The 17472-nt window shown below is 47.9% G+C and overlaps 1 protein-coding gene across 3 annotated transcripts in view; it reads left to right on the top strand.

Annotated features, from left to right (window-relative positions):
- Positions 1–17472, top strand: part of LOC107678147 (uncharacterized protein C15orf41 homolog) — a 90450-nt gene that overhangs the window by 35780 nt on the left and 37198 nt on the right. For 2 of the 3 annotated variants that reach the window (XM_016473315.1, XM_016473317.1), the window contains exons 6-10: positions 5436–5518; positions 5968–6017; positions 12082–12149; positions 14551–14616; positions 14943–15048. In XM_016473315.1, the coding sequence (XP_016328801.1) occupies positions 5436–5518; positions 5968–6017; positions 12082–12149; positions 14551–14616; positions 14943–15048 (373 nt within the window). The remainder of the gene's footprint in view (positions 1–5435; positions 5519–5967; positions 6018–12081; positions 12150–14550; positions 14617–14942; positions 15049–17472) is intronic. The other variant, XM_016473316.1, reaches the window with a different exon arrangement.

Genomic DNA, 17472 nt, shown 5'->3' with positions numbered 1-17472 from the left:
TATCAAGCTGCTAGCATGTTTCTAGCATGATTAGCATGTTACTAGCATGATGCTAGCATGTTTCTAGCATGATTAGCAAGTTACTAGCATGATGCTAGCATGTTTCTAGCATGATTAGCAAGTTACTAGGATGTTGTTAACATTAGGGGTGGAACGGTTCGCGGAAAAAAATCAAACCGTACGGTTCTCCACACACGGTTCGGCACGCGCTAGGGCCGCTGTTCAACTTAAATCTGACGTAAAACAAACAGGGTTCGGCTAATATATGTTTCTGTTGATGGATGCGCATTCTGGCTTCCCAATACATTACAACAACAGTGATGAGAAAAAAAAAAAAGTCCTGCAGAGTTCAGCTCCAACCCTAATCAAACACACCTGAACAAGCTAATCAATGTCTTCAGGATTACTAAGGCTATAGGCAGGTGAGTTTTGTTTTCAGGGTTGGAGCTGAACTCTGCAGGACTGCGGTTCTCTAGGACCGAACTTGCCTACACCTGGTCTATGGGATTTTAGGTGGTTTTGATAGTCTGGCTTATGAAAACCGTAAGCCGGATCAGTTAGAAAAGATATAGCACACCGAGTCAGACCAGTCTGAAGGTCTGATCCGAGTTTGGTGGTTGTAGCTTTAAAAGTCTAGGAGGAGATACAGAAGCTCAAGCCTTTCCATTCTCTGTAGTGTTAGCGTCACGTGACCGCGCCAGCCGTCCGCACTAGCCCAGCTCAGATTCAGATGAGAGTGACGTGTATTTTGACCCGCCAGTCCCGCGGCAGTGAACTCCTGCGCACAGGGGCTCCACGCTTCAACTACTGAATCTCCCTGTGTGAATATTAGACTTTTGTAATGTGTTGCTTTCATCAAACAATGCCTGGATAATTGTCTTTGCTGGCAATTAGCTAACAGGTTTGTCCGGCGCTGTCGGCAGGCACATCCATCATTCCCGGCTCGCTCAGTGTTTCCAGCCAGCGCGCGGATCAATAGCTTCATATACGCCAGCCACGGCCCTCGCACACCACCATCTTTTATTTTCTTTCATTCCTTTCTTCCCTGTTTGCATTTAAGAGACGCAGGAATTGTGCCTTTGGGACGGCTGAATATATATCCACTCACTTCAGCGGGATCAATAGAGAGTTTGAGATTGTTTCTGAAGTCTTTTCTCGGGTGAGTGTTGTGTCCGTGTTTTCCCCAGACCGGGCCAGATGGATGCGCATGTAAATAAATCAATACGTTCAGGGCATTTTCAGCACATATCTAATATGATATCAACATCTATAATCCTTCCTCTCCTGCAGACGGCTGGGAGGGGATCTTCTGAACGCACTGCTGGGCTTTTTGCTCCAGTCTCTTTGGTGTTTGTGGCTCTGGGCTGGACGCCTCAGTTATCATGCTTAAATGAGATGAATGCTACGTTCTGGCTCCATTCACGTTACCTTTTCATTTCTTTAAAGGCACTTGTGCCTGAATATCCAGTGAATAATGCTTCCCGCTCGTTCCTGCGCTGATGGCGTTGAGGTTGAGCGCGGCTGTGAATGCGTGACATAAGCTCGTTTTAACTGCACCTTTTTAAAGTCAGATTGTTTTTCCATTTCTCTTCCACTTCGTGTGATATTTGATGGGCACCAGTTTGATGAGTTGACCATTGACCTGCCCATTTTTGGACTTCACATGCACATAATTAAATCATACTTAATGATATGAGAAAAATAACACTGCTAGTTATTATAAATAATGCATAAAAAAACAGGAATATGATTATTTTAAATAACCCAATCATATTCAGTAATGTTGAGCTGCGTCAACAAAACAAATCTTAAATGAGATCAATCAGATAATAATACAACTTACATCTGCACAAAAAGTATGAGATTGCACAAGTGAACTTTACCTTGTTAGTCAAAGACTTACAACAGTCTGTAACAATAGTGTACTCATTATTTTATTGTGTATATTACAGTCCCGGTCACAGTCAGTAATTGCTGTTTGAGATGCATGAGCTGAAAGTGAACAGTGAATAAACACTGATAATTTAAACGCTTTGGTAGCAGGTCGGTTACCCAAACACATCCCATTTGAGAATAATCAGGCATACAGTATACAACATCAATGTAATATTACAGCTTACAGCCACACGGATTGGCATCGCACATCTTGCACACTGTATTTTCATCACCAGAGTGATTCCAGGCATCAGTGCATGCTTTCAAAGCCATAGTTTCACTTTAGTTCTCTGGTCTGGATGGCCTGTCTTAACGCTTACCAATCAGACCTCAAGATACACTGTAAAAAATAATATGAGTGTATAAAAACAGCAGTGTGGTTGCCATATCTTTACTGTAAAATATACGGTAGCAGCATTTCAGGTTTCACAGATTTTAAATTTACAGTAAAAAAAAAAGTATATGTCTTAAACTGATATAATTTGAATATGCCAAACTACCGAAGTACTAAAATCTGTTTTGTAACTTTATCGTACACTGACAATAAAAATGCAGATGATAAAGAGAAAGACACGTGAAGAATCAAAGTTCATCACAAGTAGCTTTTCCACAAGCAGAGGTAAATACTAACTAGACACTGTGTAGTGAAAAATTGTCTGAATTGCCTTCCTTGTGATCCTAACACATCTAGATCAGACGCGAGCGCTCTTGCGTCGTGTCGCGAATCCGTTTCTCTTTCAGGTCAGAAACAGTGTCAGAAATAGAGCGGGACATCCGTTTACTGTCTGGGATTTGTTGTCAATCTGTGCCGTATGCAGTGTAGACAGAATTTATAATGGGTTCCGCCGTCTAGAGTCACATCCGGTGTAAACACAGGGGAAATTAGCAAAGAGCTCCAGATCGCGTCAGCCAAACACTGTTCGTTGGTTTGCTTTACTTGGCTACAGATTCATTTCTAAACGAGACGCGCGAGGAGGAGGGGGCGTCTAGATTATAACCGTAAGAAAAGGGTTTTTAATTAATAAACAAACTTTGGAGCTCATCAGTGTCGGGGGCGATAACGATTGTCATCCGTTATTTTTTTACGACGATCGACCCTCCACAAGCGCTGCCTTCTAATGAGCTTCTGTCCGCTTCTTCGGAGTCTGATAATGGCTTGCTTATCCTTCCGGAGAGCGAGTCGAGGTTGCGCCGCTTTCCGCCGCCCCATTCGTCATTTCATCAGAGGTTGTTAAAGGGGGCTGTGTTTTTGGTAAACAGCGCTTCCCTGCTCCTGAACAACTCCCGGCGGAGGGCGTCTTTCCTCTTTAATATTTCCCTCCTTCAGATAAGGACGCCTCGGTCGGAATTTGTCGACACGGGACAATTGCATTAAATTCGTGGTGTGTTTACAGTGTCGTGCGGAGGCATCTTTAATAAATGCACGACGTGTGCGCATCTTCGGCTCTGTTGTTATTTACTGTGCTGCTTGCTCGCTGCGGATCCGCCGCTGCAAATGGCATTACGGGCCGTGATGAATGAGCGTTAGAGTAAACTCATTTTAAAAGCGGCCTGATTTATTAGCTCTCTGGCCTCCATTTTCATCAGGTCAGTGCTTGGCTGAAACTCCACAATGTCAGCCGCAAGGTCACCCTCTTTTTACGACTCTTCTTAACCCCATCGCTCAGAGGAAAAGGCCCTGGTTTGGCCGTTTGAAGCAGGTGGTGTTGTGTGATGTGTGAAATGCGATGGTGGTCAACCTCCAATTACGAGTCCTGGTAAGACAAGGCCTTTAATGGCTGTTGCTTGCCTTCGGGGAGCTCTATTACACACTGCTGTTTTGCAGGACCAGCATCAAATCTATAAAAGTACCATTAAGAGGGAAAAATCAATCAAAATGCCATTAAAGTGGAATAAGTTGCCAATATTGCTGATGTGGTTGCGGCTTCTTTGATTTTCCCTCAGATTATTAGGCGCAGCGGCGTAGTGACTTTGTTAAGGGAAACCAGTGTTGTTGGGGAGTAATATGTCTCCCGGCTTCATAAAGTTTGCGGCCTCATATTTCCCGCTTTATTGATTATCCATTATCATTTGTCACGAGGTGTCCTAACTCAAGGGGAAATATAGCTCTCTTCATTGCCGAGCGGAGCGCCAGAGCAGCGTATGGATCTGCGTGTGAAGGTAGCAATCTCGGAGAAAAATGAGCAGAAAAACAAGGCGCCGCCGGTGCAGAGGACTGCTGACTTGGCTTTGTTCTTTCTTCCTCACGTCCTATTTCAGCAGGAGGATGAAAAAGATAACAGCAAGCGTTTGTTCTTCTCCAGCAGGGATTTGATGTTACGACGGCGAGAGAGAGAGTCCAGTGAAGGAGGATTGTGTGTTTGTGTGCGGCTGGATCCTGATGACAGGGGGGTGTGTAACGAGAGCCTAAAGAGCTAAGGGTTGGAGTCTTGATCTTGTGGTCTCAATCTCAAACAAGTACTGTACGTCTGTACTACTACTTAAGAGCCTTCGAGAAACAATCATGCTCTGAGAAAACAGCTACTCGAACACAAAGGTGTCCAGTAAAGGCAACAAAAAAAGACTTGAAGTGTTTGGGGAACTGGTTTTGTTTGAAAACATTGAGTGCTTCTGCCGTTTTGTTCGGTTAGGCTAATGGCAAAGAACTTTCACATCTCAGCTTTAAATATGGCTCTAAACACTCAACAATAAAGATTCTTTATTAGCATTGGTGGTTCCATGGAGAACATTTAACATCCATGGAATCTTTCCATTCCACAGAAGGTTCTCTATAGAGGAAGAAGGTGCTTTAGCCGATTAAAATGTTCTTCACAGAGAAAACAATGGTTCTTTTAAGAACTCTTCGCTGAAAGGAATCCAAAATGGTGGTTCTTGAGGGGTCTAGTCTTGGTCTGGTTTTGTGTCTGGTGTCTGGTTGGAGATGTAGAGGTTAGCCAGTAATAACGGAGTGTGTCATTTACACACAGAAGTCTTAAAGCTACCAATGCAAGGCTCAAAGAAAAATGGTCTTGTAAATAAAAATGATGGCTGTTTATGGCACTCAAACTTTGACTTGCATTATTGGCATAGTGTAAGTTGACTTCATGAATAAAATGAAATGCTCATTTATTTCTCATCACTGTCTGTTTGAGCCGAACAAGGCCTCATATTTCCCATCATGCACTGGCCAGTGGCACAGTGCCTCTGTAACTCTCATATGGATATAGAATGATTCAATCCACAGTGATTCAATCCATTGAATCTGAATATGTTTGAAAATGAAGGATTTTGTGTTGGAGTAATAGGGAATCAATCCAAGGGCTCGTGGGCTGATTTATAATGTTAGTGCTGCATGAATGGAATGAGACATGCAGAATATTGCAGCTCATTCACACCCAACCTCTGTACGCTCGTATCATCACTGAAATACTACAGGTGTGTGTTCATCGAGGCCCGCTGCAGCTGAACTCTGGACTTTGATCTGATGCATGTGTTCCTCCTCACTCTTCTCTCTCCATCAGCAGCTTCCAGACACGTCCTCAACAACATGCTGCGCGAGCCGTATTCAATTCCAGACCTGCTGTTAGCGAAGCACGTCGAGCAGGTACCAACATTGAGCAGACATCATCTCATTCTTCCATTGAATACAATCTAAGATGTTTAGCAGAATGTTCACACTATACAATGTATGCAGACTGATCAGTGGCGGTAAAACTCTATACACTATAATCATAACGCTATCATGCTCTATATTCTGAGTGTTCTGAAGTCATGTGATAGCTCTATTTTTTCTGTTTTCATTTTCATTGTTTGGTGTTCTTCTAGTAGTCTATACTAATTGTATCTGCAATCTACTAAAACTCTTTAGTTAGTGGTCAGTGAAACACTGGGAGTGTCTGTGTTAGTTTCTGAGATGTTCTCGTGTGAATCCATCACTAGTCTGAATAATCTGCTAATAAGGTGACGTGTGGCGTGCTGCAGTGCATGATGGGTGTTTGTAATGGATGCTGAGGGCCCGTCCCCTCCTGACTAATATTTCTTCGCTCTTTTCAGTGCACAGTAAATGACTGCTGTTATGGACCGCTGGTCAACTGCATCAAACAGTATCCTTCCCATAAAACTTTAAGCCTGAAATTGACGAGGAGCTATTCAGAGAGACGAGATGTGCAGAGCTGCACCTGACATAAAAGTTACGCTTGAGGAGGTGTGTGTGTGTGTGTCTGAGTGTGTGAGTGTGTCTTGAGTGTGTGTGTGTGTGTGTGTGTGTGTGTGTGTGTGTGCGTGCGTGTGTGTGTGCGTGCGTGTGTGTGTGCGTGCGTGTGTGTGTGCGTGCGTGTGTGTGTGCGTGCGTGTGTGTGTGCGTGCGTGTGTGTGTGCGTGCGTGTGTGTGTGCGTGCGTGTGTGTGTGCGTGCGTGTGTGTGTGCGTGCGTGTGTGTGTGCGTGCGTGTGTGTGTGCGTGCGTGTGTGTGTGCGTGCGTGTGTGTGTGCGTGCGTGTGTGTGTGCGTGCGTGTGTGTGTGCGTGCGTGTGTGTGTGCGTGCGTGTGTGTGTGCGTGCGTGTGTGTGTGCGTGCGTGTGTGTGTGCGTGCGTGTGTGTGTGCGTGCGTGTGTGTGTGCGTGCGTGTGTGTGTGCGTGCGTGTGTGTGTGCGTGCGTGTGTGTGTGCGTGCGTGTGTGTGTGCGTGCGTGTGTGTGTGCGTGCGTGTGTGTGTGCGTGCGTGTGTGTGTGCGTGCGTGTGTGTGTGCGTGCGTGTGTGTGTGCGTGCGTGTGTGTGTGCGTGCGTGTGTGTGTGCGTGCGTGTGTGTGTGCGTGCGTGTGTGTGTGCGTGCGTGTGTGTGTGCGTGCGTGTGTGTGTGCGTGCGTGTGTGTGTGCGTGCGTGTGTGTGTGCGTGCGTGTGTGTGTGCGTGCGTGTGTGTGTGCGTGCGTGTGTGTGTGCGTGCGTGTGTGTGTGCGTGCGTGTGTGTGTGCGTGCGTGTGTGTGTGCGTGCGTGTGTGTGTGCGTGCGTGTGTGTGTGCGTGCGTGTGTGTGTGCGTGCGTGTGTGTGTGCGTGCGTGTGTGTGTGCGTGCGTGTGTGTGTGCGTGCGTGTGTGTGTGCGTGCGTGTGTGTGTGCGTGCGTGTGTGTGTGCGTGCGTGTGTGTGTGCGTGCGTGTGTGTGTGCGTGCGTGTGTGTGTGCGTGCGTGTGTGTGTGCGTGCGTGTGTGTGTGCGTGCGTGTGTGTGTGCGTGCGTGTGTGTGTGCGTGCGTGTGTGTGTGCGTGCGTGTGTGTGTGCGTGCGTGTGTGTGTGCGTGCGTGTGTGTGTGCGTGCGTGTGTGTGTGCGTGCGTGTGTGTGTGCGTGCGTGTGTGTGTGCGTGCGTGTGTGTGTGCGTGCGTGTGTGTGTGCGTGCGTGTGTGTGTGCGTGCGTGTGTGTGTGCGTGCGTGTGTGTGTGCGTGCGTGTGTGTGTGCGTGCGTGTGTGTGTGCGTGCGTGTGTGTGTGCGTGCGTGTGTGTGTGCGTGCGTGTGTGTGTGCGTGCGTGTGTGTGTGCGTGCGTGTGTGTGTGCGTGCGTGTGTGTGTGCGTGCGTGTGTGTGTGCGTGCGTGTGTGTGTGCGTGCGTGTGTGTGTGCGTGCGTGTGTGTGTGCGTGCGTGTGTGTGTGCGTGCGTGTGTGTGTGCGTGCGTGTGTGTGTGCGTGCGTGTGTGTGTGCGTGCGTGTGTGTGTGCGTGCGTGTGTGTGTGCGTGCGTGTGTGTGTGCGTGCGTGTGTGTGTGCGTGCGTGTGTGTGTGCGTGCGTGTGTGTGTGCGTGCGTGTGTGTGTGCGTGCGTGTGTGTGTGCGTGCGTGTGTGTGTGCGTGCGTGTGTGTGTGCGTGCGTGTGTGTGTGCGTGCGTGTGTGTGTGCGTGCGTGTGTGTGTGCGTGCGTGTGTGTGTGCGTGCGTGTGTGTGTGCGTGCGTGTGTGTGTGCGTGCGTGTGTGTGTGCGTGCGTGTGTGTGTGCGTGCGTGTGTGTGTGCGTGCGTGTGTGTGTGCGTGCGTGTGTGTGTGCGTGCGTGTGTGTGTGCGTGCGTGTGTGTGTGCGTGCGTGTGTGTGTGCGTGCGTGTGTGTGTGCGTGCGTGTGTGTGTGCGTGCGTGTGTGTGTGCGTGCGTGTGTGTGTGCGTGCGTGTGTGTGTGCGTGCGTGTGTGTGTGCGTGCGTGTGTGTGTGCGTGCGTGTGTGTGTGCGTGCGTGTGTGTGTGCGTGCGTGTGTGTGTGCGTGCGTGTGTGTGTGCGTGCGTGTGTGTGTGCGTGCGTGTGTGTGTGCGTGCGTGTGTGTGTGCGTGCGTGTGTGTGTGCGTGCGTGTGTGTGTGCGTGCGTGTGTGTGTGCGTGCGTGTGTGTGTGCGTGCGTGTGTGTGTGCGTGCGTGTGTGTGTGCGTGCGTGTGTGTGTGCGTGCGTGTGTGTGTGCGTGCGTGTGTGTGTGCGTGCGTGTGTGTGTGCGTGCGTGTGTGTGTGCGTGCGTGTGTGTGTGCGTGCGTGTGTGTGTGCGTGCGTGTGTGTGTGCGTGCGTGTGTGTGTGCGTGCGTGTGTGTGTGCGTGCGTGTGTGTGTGCGTGCGTGTGTGTGTGCGTGCGTGTGTGTGTGCGTGCGTGTGTGTGTGCGTGCGTGTGTGTGTGCGTGCGTGTGTGTGTGCGTGCGTGTGTGTGTGCGTGCGTGTGTGTGTGCGTGCGTGTGTGTGTGCGTGCGTGTGTGTGTGCGTGCGTGTGTGTGTGCGTGCGTGTGTGTGTGCGTGCGTGTGTGTGTGCGTGCGTGTGTGTGTGCGTGCGTGTGTGTGTGCGTGCGTGTGTGTGTGCGTGCGTGTGTGTGTGCGTGCGTGTGTGTGTGCGTGCGTGTGTGTGTGCGTGCGTGTGTGTGTGCGTGCGTGTGTGTGTGCGTGCGTGTGTGTGTGCGTGCGTGTGTGTGTGCGTGCGTGTGTGTGTGCGTGCGTGTGTGTGTGCGTGCGTGTGTGTGTGCGTGCGTGTGTGTGTGCGTGCGTGTGTGTGTGCGTGCGTGTGTGTGTGCGTGCGTGTGTGTGTGCGTGCGTGTGTGTGTGCGTGCGTGTGTGTGTGCGTGCGTGTGTGTGTGCGTGCGTGTGTGTGTGCGTGCGTGTGTGTGTGCGTGCGTGTGTGTGTGCGTGCGTGTGTGTGTGCGTGCGTGTGTGTGTGCGTGCGTGTGTGTGTGCGTGCGTGTGTGTGTGCGTGCGTGTGTGTGTGCGTGCGTGTGTGTGTGCGTGCGTGTGTGTGTGCGTGCGTGTGTGTGTGCGTGCGTGTGTGTGTGCGTGCGTGTGTGTGTGCGTGCGTGTGTGTGTGCGTGCGTGTGTGTGTGCGTGCGTGTGTGTGTGCGTGCGTGTGTGTGTGCGTGCGTGTGTGTGTGCGTGCGTGTGTGTGTGCGTGCGTGTGTGTGTGCGTGCGTGTGTGTGTGCGTGCGTGTGTGTGTGCGTGCGTGTGTGTGTGCGTGCGTGTGTGTGTGCGTGCGTGTGTGTGTGCGTGCGTGTGTGTGTGCGTGCGTGTGTGTGTGCGTGCGTGTGTGTGTGCGTGCGTGTGTGTGTGCGTGCGTGTGTGTGTGCGTGCGTGTGTGTGTGCGTGCGTGTGTGTGTGCGTGCGTGTGTGTGTGCGTGCGTGTGTGTGTGCGTGCGTGTGTGTGTGCGTGCGTGTGTGTGTGCGTGCGTGTGTGTGTGCGTGCGTGTGTGTGTGCGTGCGTGTGTGTGTGCGTGCGTGTGTGTGTGCGTGCGTGTGTGTGTGCGTGCGTGTGTGTGTGCGTGCGTGTGTGTGTGCGTGCGTGTGTGTGTGCGTGCGTGTGTGTGTGCGTGCGTGTGTGTGTGCGTGCGTGTGTGTGTGCGTGCGTGTGTGTGTGCGTGCGTGTGTGTGTGCGTGCGTGTGTGTGTGCGTGCGTGTGTGTGTGCGTGCGTGTGTGTGTGCGTGCGTGTGTGTGTGCGTGCGTGTGTGTGTGCGTGCGTGTGTGTGTGCGTGCGTGTGTGTGTGCGTGCGTGTGTGTGTGCGTGCGTGTGTGTGTGCGTGCGTGTGTGTGTGCGTGCGTGTGTGTGTGCGTGCGTGTGTGTGTGCGTGCGTGTGTGTGTGCGTGCGTGTGTGTGTGCGTGCGTGTGTGTGTGCGTGCGTGTGTGTGTGCGTGCGTGTGTGTGTGCGTGCGTGTGTGTGTGCGTGCGTGTGTGTGTGCGTGCGTGTGTGTGTGCGTGCGTGTGTGTGTGCGTGCGTGTGTGTGTGCGTGCGTGTGTGTGTGCGTGCGTGTGTGTGTGCGTGCGTGTGTGTGTGCGTGCGTGTGTGTGTGCGTGCGTGTGTGTGTGCGTGCGTGTGTGTGTGCGTGCGTGTGTGTGTGCGTGCGTGTGTGTGTGCGTGCGTGTGTGTGTGCGTGCGTGTGTGTGTGCGTGCGTGTGTGTGTGCGTGCGTGTGTGTGTGCGTGCGTGTGTGTGTGCGTGCGTGTGTGTGTGCGTGCGTGTGTGTGTGCGTGCGTGTGTGTGTGCGTGCGTGTGTGTGTGCGTGCGTGTGTGTGTGCGTGCGTGTGTGTGTGCGTGCGTGTGTGTGTGCGTGCGTGTGTGTGTGCGTGCGTGTGTGTGTGCGTGCGTGTGTGTGTGCGTGCGTGTGTGTGTGCGTGCGTGTGTGTGTGCGTGCGTGTGTGTGTGCGTGCGTGTGTGTGTGCGTGCGTGTGTGTGTGCGTGCGTGTGTGTGTGCGTGCGTGTGTGTGTGCGTGCGTGTGTGTGTGCGTGCGTGTGTGTGTGCGTGCGTGTGTGTGTGCGTGCGTGTGTGTGTGCGTGCGTGTGTGTGTGCGTGCGTGTGTGTGTGCGTGCGTGTGTGTGTGCGTGCGTGTGTGTGTGCGTGCGTGTGTGTGTGCGTGCGTGTGTGTGTGCGTGCGTGTGTGTGTGCGTGCGTGTGTGTGTGCGTGCGTGTGTGTGTGCGTGCGTGTGTGTGTGCGTGCGTGTGTGTGTGCGTGCGTGTGTGTGTGCGTGCGTGTGTGTGTGCGTGCGTGTGTGTGTGCGTGCGTGTGTGTGTGCGTGTGCGTGTGTGAGAGACAGTGAGTGAGTGTGTGTGTGTGTGTGTGTGTGTGTGTGTGCGTGTAGTCGGGGGTGAAAGGTCACAGTGTTTCTCTGTATGTGGTCATTCATCCTCGTCCCTCCACCCCATCTCTCTTATTCCAGCTCTTTTACGTGTCAGCATTCATTCACTCTCTACATCTGTGTGGGTTCATCATGTCGCCCTACAGAACCGTCCCGTGACACATGACACACAGATGCCCATCAAACTATGAGCACAGCCTGCGTTACGCCCTACAAACACAACTCTTCAGCACTGTATCACCTTGATGTTCAGGCTGCATGTGTTATAAATGCTATTATACTATACCTTGGTACACAGACACCATAACAACACCCTAGCAACCACTCAGAACACTCTAGCAACACCCTGGCAACCAGTCAGAACACTCTAGGAACACCCTGGCAACCACTCAGAACACTGTAGCAACACAACACCCTGGCAATCACTCAGAACACTCTAGCAACACCCTGGCAACCACTCAGAACACTCTAGCAGCACCCTGGCAACCACTCAGAACACTGTAGCAACACCCTAGCAACCACTCAGAACACTGTAGCAACACCCTGGCAACCACTCAGAACACTGTAGCAACACCCTAGCAACCACTCAGAACACTGTAGCAACACCCTGGCAACCACTCAGAACACTGTAGCAACACCCTAGCAACCACTCGGAACACTCTAGCAACACCCTGGCAACCACTCGGAACACTCTAGCAACACCCTAGCAACCACTCGGAACACTCTAGCAACACCCTAGCAACCACTCAGAACACTCTAGCAACACCCTAGCAACCACTCAGAACACTGTAGCACTGTAATGTTGGGCTTTAGCTCACGTGTGTTTCGTGTTCATGTTGAGTGTGTTTAGGTCTCTTATGTTCATTTCTGTTACACTCACTCCTGATATTACAACAAGCACACATTCCTCTGCTGTTGCCACAGCAACCCTGCTCAGTGTTTCCATGGCAATCGAGCACAGGTAGCATTTAGAAATGGGCTTGTAAAAGTTGACCATCCTACTTTTCATCTTCACTTCAGTTCCCATGAGAATGAGAAGAGAGCACACAAAGTAAAGGTTAGTGGAGTTGGTTTGCAGTTTGTCCTTGACCGTGTTCCCATAGTGCCGTCGGTCTGGAGCATGAAGACCTGCTACGAGACAAACTCAGAGAGAAGAACTTGTCGTTTTTAGGTGAGCCTCTATTTCACACTTTTGGGTCTTTTGTACAGCAGAGCAGGAGGACAAGTAAATAATATAAGTTTATCAGATTTTTTTTTTCCATAAATGAATTTAATTTTTCAGGATTCTGGCATAGTTTTTGTTTGTTTTGTTATATTAAATTTCTTCAGACTCTCATTTTCCGTGTATATATGGTATAATGTATGTGCGTGTGTATGTAGAATGTAAAGCTCATATAATAATTAACCATATAATATTAAGTTTGACCACCTGAGGATGATCATCATCATTTCCCACATTTGTTGCAAAGAACTGAAAACTGACTTGATTTTTTAAAGCGTTCAAGCTGTTTTGCTCTGTACTCATGGAGCGTGGCGTTTACACTTGTGTTCGTAGACGGTGGTAAGGCTTTCTTTCCCTTTAACTCAAACATCCTTCTTTTTGAGCTCAGAGTTTGCCTTCTGTCTTTTAATGAGTTTATTTCTCATACATGACTGATGATTTTGAAGTTTTGTTAAATGTTAGAGAAGTACAGCAGCACATTATTGTAGCGTCTGGACCAATCAAAAACACAATTTTTCATGTGATTTAACAAATCAGTCATTCATTAGATTAACAAACGTTCACAGACCCCTCACCCAATAAACATACTGGGTGCCAAGTTGTCTGTGAACAGGGCCCAGGACCCTGGTTACCATGGCAACCCTGACACCAGATACATTTACGACCTAATGGAATGCGAAGCAGGGAAAATCACTGCATGTTCCATCGCAAGAGGCACAAGGCACAGTAGAAATGGACTTTTCTACTAATTAATTCATAGGATTATTTCCCTTAACCAGGAAATTAACGTTCTTAGAATTGACAGACAGTTGACCCTGAGAGGTCAAGTAAATATCTACAACGGATCTAAATATTTATAATTAATTATAACTAGTTATGATTAATTATTCATATTTCCCTTATGAGCTGATTTGCTACATTATTAACGTGTGTGCATGCGTGACCTTCCCAGTGTGCACTGCACATTTGCTGTGTTTCTTGAGCGCCGGTGGTCAGCGACGCCTGGCAGTAAAGACTGAGGAGTGAAATGAGTGAGTTCTGACCCGACTGAGGGCGTTTGGGCTGGCGGGTCACGGCGGCCTGATAAACGAGCTCTGCAGCAGCTGAGACAGCTCATTAATTCTAATCAAAGGTGATGTACAGAGATGATCTGCCCGGCGTGACCATGTCAACAGACCCTACACAAAGCCCTCGCCCTGAACGCCCCTCACGCCCTACAGCGGTTCAGCCCGACTGGACACGAGACCGAGAGGCCGAATGACCCGCTCAGTGTGATTTAATGGAGAAATCAGGTGTTTCACCCAGACTCAAGGACAACGGCTTGCACTGGTATAATACAGAGACCTCTCACCCTCCATCAGCACAGCGACTGAAGAGACGTTTGTGCAGCGCCAGCAAACACTGCTCTCATCCTCCTCTGTGTGCGGATGCTGCCTGTGTCTTTACTCTCCTCAGATGGCTTTGCTTTAGTTGCGCTGACCGAGGGCATAGATGTGCCTTCACTGCATGCGTGCCGCTTGGTTTTAAAGAGATAGAATCAGTTTCACCAAATACATTTCATTTTATAAAACATACTGTAACTTTCAGAACTAAAAACATCCCTCCCAGTAATAAAACAGCAATTACTGAAACTAAACTGCACAGAAATTACACATTCTCTACCTCTGTGAACTCTCTGGTGTCTTAAATACAGACCGTCCCTGTTAGTGAATTTATTAGTGTCATGCAGCTTAAAGCTTGATATATTTTTTTTACAATGCTCAGTAAAAGGGTATTTTATGTAATGTAATGCAATCCTGTTAGCAAAAATTGTGTCATGACTAAAATACAGTTTAAAGCCCAGAATTATGTGAATTTGCATTTTCTAGCGGACAGTAGCAGTTCAATGACTAAAAATCATTTTATTTACTTGTCTTTCCACAAGTGATGTTACTTCCTCTGTCATAATTTGATTTTTAATTTACTTGTAATCATCTGGTTAACAGGGTTGCACTCAAAATGTGGACAACAGCTAAAAGTAAAGAAATAATAATAATTATTATTATTATTATTAGACTTTAAAATAATCAAAAATGATCTTGAATTGTCCAGTCAAGAATCATGAAGCAGGGATTTGAGATGGGACACCCGTATATGAACACTAGTGGTGGAAACGACCTGTAATTAAAGGCTAGAGCAGATAAAAACTATATTAAATATGACACCAAACCTGCATTATTATTTTACAAGCAATGAGGGCATTCAGCCAAAAAAGCGATTCTTTTCAGTTCTGATGGTCAAAACTGTCTCAAACGTGACAAAGAAACTCTTCTACCATTGCATTCCTGAAGATCATGTGTTTTCCTCACAGATGAGAACCAACTCCGTATCAAAGGCTACGACAAAACCCCGGACATCATTCTGGAGGTGCCTATAGGTGAGATCCGTTCATCTGCTGCTAGCTGCCGTTTATTCACTCACTGATTAGAAAAAATACCTTTTCAAACCAATAACCTGGTCAGTCCACAGTGACGGTCATATCATTAACTCTGAATTTAATTGGACTTTTGTTCACAGATGTCCTATCAAATCAGTTTGGCGTGAAAATAATCTGCCATTTTACAAACAGACCAAAGCAGACTGAAAAATTGTGCGTAGTTTGTGTTTGTGCTGTTAGTAGCCTGCTAATCGCCCTCCCTTTCTCTGTTTAAACACTGCTAGTTTGTAGTAAACCTACCTTCCTAACCTCGTGCTCTTCTGCAGCTGTTGATGGTCATATAGTTCACTGGATTGAGAGCAAAGCTTCATTTGGAGACGAGCACAGCCATCACACGTACCTGAACGAGCAGTTCTGGAGCTACTGCAACAGGTCAGACCCTAAACCACACGCAGACAATCTCAAATTAAAACATTAAAACCACAATGAATAAAAATGAACCTGACGTCTGTCTATTAAAATAAAATTAAAGTCCATTTTGAATAAGTATGATGACAGTATTAAATGCAGAACTGTTATAGTCTTATAGTGTGCGAGTGTCTTCAGCACTTTAGGGTTAGGGCTCATTTTATTAACAAACACATTTCAAGCCACTTCTATCGTTTGCTTTAGTGTGCCAGAAGTAAATATCAGTTTTAGATTTCCAAACATTCCTTTTGCATATATATTGTAATAATTCTGTTATAAATCATTCTTTTTTTGGTAAGGGATTTCACAAATATCTGATGAATTAATCTCACAACAACAGATTCAAAGTTCTGTTTTCCCCATCTGTTTTGTTTTATTATGATATGTTATATGTTACTGATCTTAAGCTGTTTCAAGTGAGTGAGTGAGTGAGTGAGTGAGTGAGTGTGTGTGTGTGTGTGTGATAGAGTATTTTAAATTATGCTTTCAGTCAAACATATTGGTTAACTTAAAATTAAAATGCCATGTAAACAGACCTACTGTATTCAGTAGACTAGTTGAACCGTCTCTACTAGTAGGTACATGTTTAACCACACAATGTGACTAATACGCTTTAAGCTCTTGGGGGAAACGAATGGAACGTGCTTCTATATGACTGAAAGCATAAAAACATCCTTTTGTCTGTTACGATCCATCACGAGAGGTCACTCTATCCATCTGATCTGATGCGCTGCGGCTCCATTACAGTCATATGGATCACATCTTCAGCATGATCCTCACGTGTGTGCGTGTGTTTAGACGTGACACGTCACATGCTGTCATGTTTGTGCGCTGCCTTGTCAGATAAACTTTGGCATGTCAAAAAAAAAATGTCAGGCCCTTCAGAGTGCACCTTTCAGAGCTGCTTGTAATTTTTAATTGACATTTACATTTGACATTTGCAGTGCTCTGGGAGCAAAGGACCGCCCGTGTCCACCTTCCCGTCGTCTCCTCTCACTCAGACAATCATGTGCTCTGGAGCTCCGGCCCTTTGCCGTCGCACGTTACTTCATCTCCTCTGTTTACATGAGTTTGAGAGAAATATTGAAAAGGTCAGCGAGTTTCCTTTCCAGTGACCTTCCCAGCATCGCCGCCATGTTTTTAATTAGTGCGGCGCATGAGAGTGACACAACTCCTGATTTGCTTATGTTCAAGCATTTCCGTCGTCTGCACCAAATGGCAGCGTTTGCAAGCGCCGTTAATTATTCCCCCTTCTCCTTTAAGTGTTGAGAACCAAGTGAAAAACAACACAACTAATCTCCTCTCCAAAACTCGCAGCAGCCGCATTCATCATCCAAACAATAGTGTGGCCAAAACGCTAACCTCGTAATAAACTCTCGTGAGTGGAGTCATGGGTAATGAGGCTTCTCCTGTAAAGAGCGAAGCAGAGAGACTGTTCACTGATCTGACGCTCAAGATCCGCCGGCTTCACCTTCCCATCAATCTCAGCCGGCTTCGGCAGGCTCCGTGACGGATGTGCGCATAATTGAGTTATCCATCTACTCGGCTATAAGTTGCATTAAAAATTATTCAGCTGATAGTGAATATTAAGCACATAATAAGGCTTGTGTATGTTTTAGTGGAAGCAGCTGAGGTTAAATGTGTCACGTAATGAAATGCGACTCTTCATGCGAGACTGCTGGGAGCGACGGTATCCTTTCATAAGCTGTTTGAGTTTTATATGAAAGAAATAGTTCACACACAAATGAACATTCTGTCATCATTTACTCTCGCCCTCAAATCTCATTTGTCATCACGCATATTCGTTTTGGCTTCAGTGACATTATAAAGCTAATGTATCATATTTGATAGTCAAATTTCTAATGTCTCTGAATAATCAACATAATCAAACTCCACACCTTCTGTCTCTGATTGAGAGTTAAGAGTGTTTTATCCAGTCAAAGCTCTTTTAGTGTAATTGTAGAAACGTCCAGCTTCAGCTGCTGCTTCTTGTGTCAAATCTTGACTGGTTTTTATGAAGTAAAGGTCAGAATAACTGCAGTAATATCTCCAGATGAACACTTACTGGACTGAAGCAGCTCAGCTTTACTTGATTCTCCATCAATCATGTTTTAGAGTCTCAAATCTGATCCTCAGGATCTTTGGAGGAGCGTTTGTTTCCAGAAGCTTTACTTTCACTGTTCCTCAGCGGAGGAATGATCTTCACAAGCCTCCAGAACATCTCACATCTTCTGAGGAGCCTTTATTTCTTCAGCTCCCAATCACTGCATTATATGTTTGGAGCATTTCAATCTCATCTTACTGAGACAGATTACTGGAGATATAGAGCCACGACTGATATTTAGATCATTATATGTCAGTATCTGCTCTACTGTTATAAAGATCTCA

This window comes from Sinocyclocheilus anshuiensis, unplaced genomic scaffold (genome assembly GCF_001515605.1).
Source record: "Sinocyclocheilus anshuiensis isolate Anshui unplaced genomic scaffold, SAMN03320099.WGS_v1.1 scaffold1069, whole genome shotgun sequence".
NCBI classification, from domain to species: Eukaryota; Metazoa; Chordata; class Actinopteri; order Cypriniformes; family Cyprinidae; genus Sinocyclocheilus; species Sinocyclocheilus anshuiensis.
This window is presented reverse-complemented; position numbering and strand designations above follow the sequence as displayed.